The 6,488-nt window shown below is 35.2% G+C and overlaps 1 protein-coding gene across 1 annotated transcript; it reads left to right on the forward strand.

Moving 5' to 3' along the window:
- Positions 1–141: 141 nt before the first annotated feature.
- On the forward strand, positions 142–5,486 carry LOC137812586 (probable 2-carboxy-D-arabinitol-1-phosphatase). The gene is made up of 9 exons (XM_068614718.1): positions 142–643; positions 770–875; positions 2,398–2,614; positions 2,712–2,830; positions 3,019–3,117; positions 3,795–3,848; positions 3,918–4,016; positions 4,259–4,366; positions 4,767–5,486. Exons 1-9 carry the CDS (start codon positions 291–293, stop codon positions 5,139–5,141), a joined length of 1,530 nt encoding a protein of 509 aa, XP_068470819.1. The 5' UTR covers positions 142–290; the 3' UTR covers positions 5,142–5,486.
- Positions 5,487–6,488: the final 1,002 nt, after the last annotated feature.

Below are 6,488 nucleotides of genomic sequence, written 5' to 3' on the forward strand. Positions count from 1 at the left end.
CCCTTTTTGCTCACTCAAATGTTAAATTACCCGAAACTAAAGTTGTTTGAATTAAATTTGGTCTTTATATGTAAACAATTTATTAATATTTAAAAGTTACTTTATCTTAAAAAATTATATAATATAAGATTTTTAAGATAGAGGGTTGGTTGTTGGACCACGTGTCTTTCCGTAGGCATCTCCCTCCACGCAGAGCGATATGGAAACAATGGGAACCAACCATAATATTATTACATAACATAAAACATTAAAAAGAAACAGAGTCCCAAGTTCCAACCCAACACAGTACGATGTTTTTGGTGGCAAGACCATGCGGTTCTTCTTCTGCGCGTATTCATCATCTTCACTCCACTCCCACATCGCACCGTACCAGAAACGTCGTCGTTAGATGCTCCCTCAGCAGCGTGCAGGAGAAGAAGGAGAAACCTGAACTGGATTCGGAGCTCCAGACTTCGGTATCATTTCCGCCGATCAGGGCGGCGAAGAGGGTGGTTCTGGTGAGGCACGGCCAAAGCACGTGGAACGCGGAGGGGAGAATCCAAGGAAGCTCTAATTTTTCTGTTCTCACGAAGAAGGGGGAGTCTCAGGCTGAGACATCACGCCAAATGCTCATCGACGATAACTTCGATGCCTGCTTTGCCAGGTTTCTTTTTCTTCTTCTTCATCATCTTCATCATCTTCCATTGCTTAATGCAATTGCTAGATATTGTGGCTCTTCGTGACTTTGGATTTTCTTCTTTGTGCTCTTTATTGTTCTAATAATGTGTAGTCCTTTGGCTCGATCCAAGAAAACCGCTGAAATCATTTGGGGATCTCGCCAGGAACCCTTCATTCCCGACTTTGAATTGCGGGAAATCGATTTGTACTCCTTTCAAGTATGCTATGCTCCACTCACACAATCATCTTTTTCTTTCTTTTTTAGTTCAATTTCTACTTAATGTCTCTGTAGCAGCTTTTATAGTCAGTGTTGACCGATTGTGAATCATGCTGACTGTGATTGTTAAAGTCATTATTATAAGAGCTAATATACATGTCAGTTTCTGATTAGTTAAGAGCATATTCTATTTTCTCTCTCTTTATACTCACTGGTAATTAAAAAATGAACATGCACTGGGTTGACGTAGTGGTTAGACACCTGCTCTCACACATTTTGGTGATGATTCATATAGTGAAGACTTCATGTTTGGACTCTCCTTGTGTACGAAAACTTGTTGAGTCAAAGATATTAGTGTATCCAATGGGCCGGAGAAAACCCGTGGTATGAAAAAAAAGTAGAATAACTGTTTAAGCAAACATTTTGTTTTCATTTTTTTGTTGCTTTTCATATGCAGTCATAAAACATGTCACGTTTTCATGATGTCAAAGATTTATACACGAAAAAGTTTCACTATTTGTTGTACAAATCTTTGAAAATAAGGAAAAAAGAAAAAATAAGTTTGACAATTTTATGATTAGGAGAGATCAAGTTATTTTCGGAGTAACTTTACGAAAATACTTTTTGTTGTTGTTGGAGATCGTACATAGATGGGAGACAAGATATTTCATATTATATAAGTAGGTGTTAATCTCATCATATATCATATAAGTCGATTTTATTAGATTAAGTTAGACTTAAAATTTATTTATTAACATGGTATTAGAGTCATTTAAAATCAATCCTACTAAGAGTTTGTTTAAGTGAAATCAATCCTACTAAGGGTTTGTTTAAGAGTTTGTTTAAGTGGGTGCAAACTGGAGTTAGACTTAAAGTCCATTTGCTTGATTCATTCTCCTTTTCATATTATTTGTTAAAAGTAGAAATAGAAAACTTTTGTCGAACCAAATAGACCTTTATTGACCCTATTCTTCATGCATGATATTTGAAAACATGAACACATGAAATAGAAAATGAGATTCGCTAATATTCTCCCAAACCAAGCAAGCTCTTAACCAATGTTTGTTGGTTTGAGTTACAAAGAACTTGGTTTTCCTTAAGAAAAATTTTGGGTTAGAATCTTATTATGGGAAAAATAAGCATTAGGAAACCTTTGTGTCCTTAAGAGGGTTCACCAAGCTCAAGTTAGATTAGTCAAGATTCAAAGTAACTTCCGGATAACAGGGTCAAAGGCCTGGTAAACGAACACAAGCCATTAACTTTCTACTCCACGTCTTACCTTTGTTATTTTGTCTGGAAGATTAAAATATTGAGAATTTAAACTTGGAGGGATGAAATTGGTAAAATTAATCTTTAAGGATGGAAGTATTTAAAGACCTTGAACCTTCAGACATCAATTAATAAAATTAGTCTGTTAGGTACCAAATTAAATAAGCTTGTACCTTATTAAGTACTAAAATGGTTTTTGTATTGTACTGAGGTATAGCTTGTGACTTGGTGTGACTGATCTTATGTTGCTTTAGGGTCTGCTGAAGCATGAGGGGAAAGCAAAATTTGGTTCTGCTTTTCGTGAATGGCAGATAGATGCTGAGAATTTCATCATTGATGGTCATTATCCAGTTAGAGAGCTGTGGGAACGTGCTAGAAGCTGCTGGACTAAAATCTTAGCTCATGATAGCAGGTCTGTTCTTGTGGTTGCTCACAATGCTGTTAATCAGGCTCTTGTTGCCACAGCAATTGGTACCGGTTTCTCCCTGAGGAAATTTTGATGATGAAAAGAAAAGATCAAATTTTGTCAAATAATATACTCAGTTTTTCTTCCATTCCTAACAATCAGGTCTGGGGCCCGAGTATTTCAGAAAATTACTTCAGAGCAATTGTGGTGTTAGTGTGCTGGATTTCATCCCAAGATCTGAGGGTGGATCTCCACATATTTGCCTTAACCGCTTAAACCAGGTATATGGGCCCATTTACTTGGTACAATGTCACAAAGTGGACTAGCTGTGGTTAAATGTGGAATTGGCTTTGTTATCCCCTGGCCATAACTTCAAAGTTGATGAGAATGTGTAATTCCCTCTTAACAAAAAAAATGTTTTTTTTATTACAAAAAACTGTTCTACAAACAGAGTTGAACTTTAATGCAGACCCCTGGTTCACCTATTGCTGGTGGAAAATCTGGAGGTCGAGAGACAAGTAAGCGGATCGTACTTGTTTGTAATGGATCAACACAAGGAAGTGCAGAGGTATGAAGCAATGGCTCAAATGTATTTGATAAATTTCTAAAATTTGAGTCTTTGTTTTAACTTACTTTTGTGAATTTATAACTGATATGCTGCTGCGGGTACTCTATCCTTTTGAACTATTTATTTTCTAATACTAGCAACGAAGTGTATTCCATTGAACCCAAGCAATGCCTGTTGAAATATTAAGTAATTTACCCAGTGTTCTTATGACTCATTCTAATATCCAATGCAAGTTGCGAAATGTTGTTTTTAAAACTTGAATGGGAAGTACGATGGAAGGTGTTCAAAGAATAAAACTGTAAATTTATGGAAGTGATTGTTGTATGACCAGAATTAATGTTTACTCAAATATCTTTTTGACGTGATCTGGTTCTTTAATGCTTTGCTATATTTATTTTCCAGATTTTATCAAAATGCTTATTGCTCTAATTTTTGAATCGAAATGAAAATTGAGATATAAAACCATCTGTATGCTTTCACCCAAAAAGCTTAAGGTTTTGGAAAACCATTTGTTGATCATCTTTCAGGTGTTCATGATATGATAGTCAACCATGTGGTTTAGAGTTGTGCTTTCACCAAATAATTTAAGCTTTTGGGATAATTGATTGATCTTGGTTTATGATTCCAAATGCATTTCTTCACATACAGGTTCTAAACAAACTATCTTGTGTTAACAGGATGGTTTTCCTTTTGGTGGTGATCAACCATTGAACATGCTTGGTGTCATACAGGTATTACATCCAATCATCAGAAATAGGTGGGCAAAAGTTATTTCATCTGATCTTTTGCATGTATAACAGTCCCAGAAATCTGCAGAGCTACTACTTGATTTGAAAGTGAATTCCATAATTAGCAGTCCTAACAAAGCATGTGTTGAGACAGCCACGGCAATCTCCCAGGTAGCCTCACTTTTGGTACTTCGTAGTTAGTTCGTCATGCCAAATTCATAGTTCTAGCGTGTCAAATTCCTATTTGCTAGTTTAATCTATTGATTGCAAGTACTTGCATCTACTTCTACATAGACTCTGGTTTTATACACACACACACCCCTGTTAAATTGTATGCCTGAACTGGAGAGCTTTGGTTTCTATCTCTATTCATATTTGTTCTCCTCTAATTAAATTGTTAGATTTGAATTTAGGTACAAGAAGCTGCAGACTGCTTGGGTGCTGACTGTGTGCCTCGATATGTTGAGATGAAGCAGATGGGGAGCCTTGATGTTGAAACTATCTTCAAACAATCTGAAATGGCAAGTAATGTTTGAATGTGGAAACGTGGATCAATCATTTGTTGACATTTTTCTTTCTCTGAAATGGATACTTTAGTTAATGTAGTATTTTCTGTACTGGTATGATCTTTACAAAGGAATGATCACAAAAATTTGGTAAATACAAATTGAAGATATAGAAAAAAAAAAGCTTGATGATAATCACTTGACAATATTGAAAAGTAGAAGGAAATTGTGACCATCTCAATGTACCAAGAAATTCAACTAGAAAAAGGTTTTGCCAAGTGTTTGGTACTAATAGCTGCTATGCTTGTAATTTCAATATCCATTTTTCTAGTCTTCTTAAAATAACAAGGATTGGTTAACAGTTGATGTGTGCATTATGAGTATGTTCTATCTAATTTTTATTTATGTATTGTAGGATGTATCCAATTTTCCGCCATTTCAACCTGGTTGGTTAAATAGAGTTGATGATGGATTGAGAACAACATTATGGAATCAATCTGGAAAAGCCTGGCGATCATTGTTGGATGAAATATCTGATGAATCTAAGCCAGACGAAGTTATAGTGACAGTTGGTCCTCCTGCAATCCACATAGCACTAATGGGGCACTGCCTTAATTTGACTAAAGAATGGTTGGGATCATTTCATCTTGATGCAGGGAGCATCAGTGTTCTTGACTTCCCTGATGGAGCTAAGGGAAAAGGTGTCATCAGGTGCATAAATTATACTGCACACTTGGGGAGATGGTCCATACCTATCACAAGATCAACAGAAGATGGTGAAGAGTTTTAAGTGTAAACTTGTGATTCTAAAATGGAATTGAAATAACACCCAGCTTTCAAGTGTAGAGTTTCAGAGGTTCAACATGGTGAAGATAGTTGAAATTTCAAGGCATGATGATGGCAGTAAAAATGAAATCTTATAAGGTCTTAGTAAGAGGAGGGTGACCTAGGGATGAGACAGCATGGTTTTTTGCCTGCCTTCCTCGTAATGCATTTCACTTCAAGATATAGATATTGCTTCATGTGATATGTGCAGTTCATAACACCAATCATCCAAGATTACTTTGTCAACTGTGCTGTATTTTTCTTTTCAAATGGCAATTCAGAATATACACTATTTGGTGATTGCTGACTATTTTCCTGTGTAGAAAACAAATCAAAGTTCTGTGCTCGCTATTAGCAAATAGTGTCACTGGAAGAAATTTTTGACAGAATTCAAAAGATACAACAAAAAATGGTATGACTCTTAAGAAAAACGGAATTGAGGAGGCATTGAATATGTTATGGAACTAACGTTGTGCTGTCTAGTATATTTTACTCTCCTCTCTTCAGATAACAAGTAAAAGAAATCGTGAGTTATGTTCGAATATTCCATTTCTTCTTGAATGATTTCAAATAACTTTATTTTGTACATTATGAAGGAAAAGTTTTAGTGCTTACAGAACAATATAGAAAACATATATTACCATTTTTCATTTCATTGGTAAAAATAACGTATTACTAAAAACAACTATAAAAAAAACTATAAAAAAAACAGGTATATTTAAATTTATTAAATAACAGATAAAGTGAAACAATCTAAAATGACATGCGCATGTTTTAAATCGGGAGAATAGTAACGTTAGGCGATATTTAAGGAGTTGTGAAATGAAAGTGTGGTCTCAAACAAGTTTTTCCGGATATTTAACTATAACTCATTGTCCCAATAACAAGGTCAGTCTCACAAACAGTGGCAATTGGGTGTCGTTTTAAATAATGTAGTTGAGTATTCACGTGATTTATAAAGATTTGAGTGAACAAATTTGCAGGTGATTCAATTTTGTGGTCTCTCGCGTGTGTGAACAAATTTTAAGAGAAAGCTAGTTGGATATTAAATAGATTACGAATTTTGTCTTTCTTTTTTGCATGTTTTTTTTCACTCTGCATGACAAAGATCCTAGTCACGTAGAGATTCCTGAAAATCAGTTCTTGCTGTGCTCGGAGATTAGGCTAAACAGGCCGAACTCCGTTAATAATTTTCGAGTGTGTTTTTTTTCTCTTTATCTCTTTTATTATTCCGCTTTATTTATTCAATATTATTTGTCGGGTAGCTCTGTTAGGGTTTTGTTTTAGTGGGAAAATTACCCGTTTTTCCCAA

The sequence above is a fragment of the Phaseolus vulgaris genome, chromosome 11 (genome assembly GCF_000499845.2).
Source record: "Phaseolus vulgaris cultivar G19833 chromosome 11, P. vulgaris v2.0, whole genome shotgun sequence".
Lineage (NCBI taxonomy): Eukaryota > Viridiplantae > Streptophyta > Magnoliopsida > Fabales > Fabaceae > Phaseolus > Phaseolus vulgaris.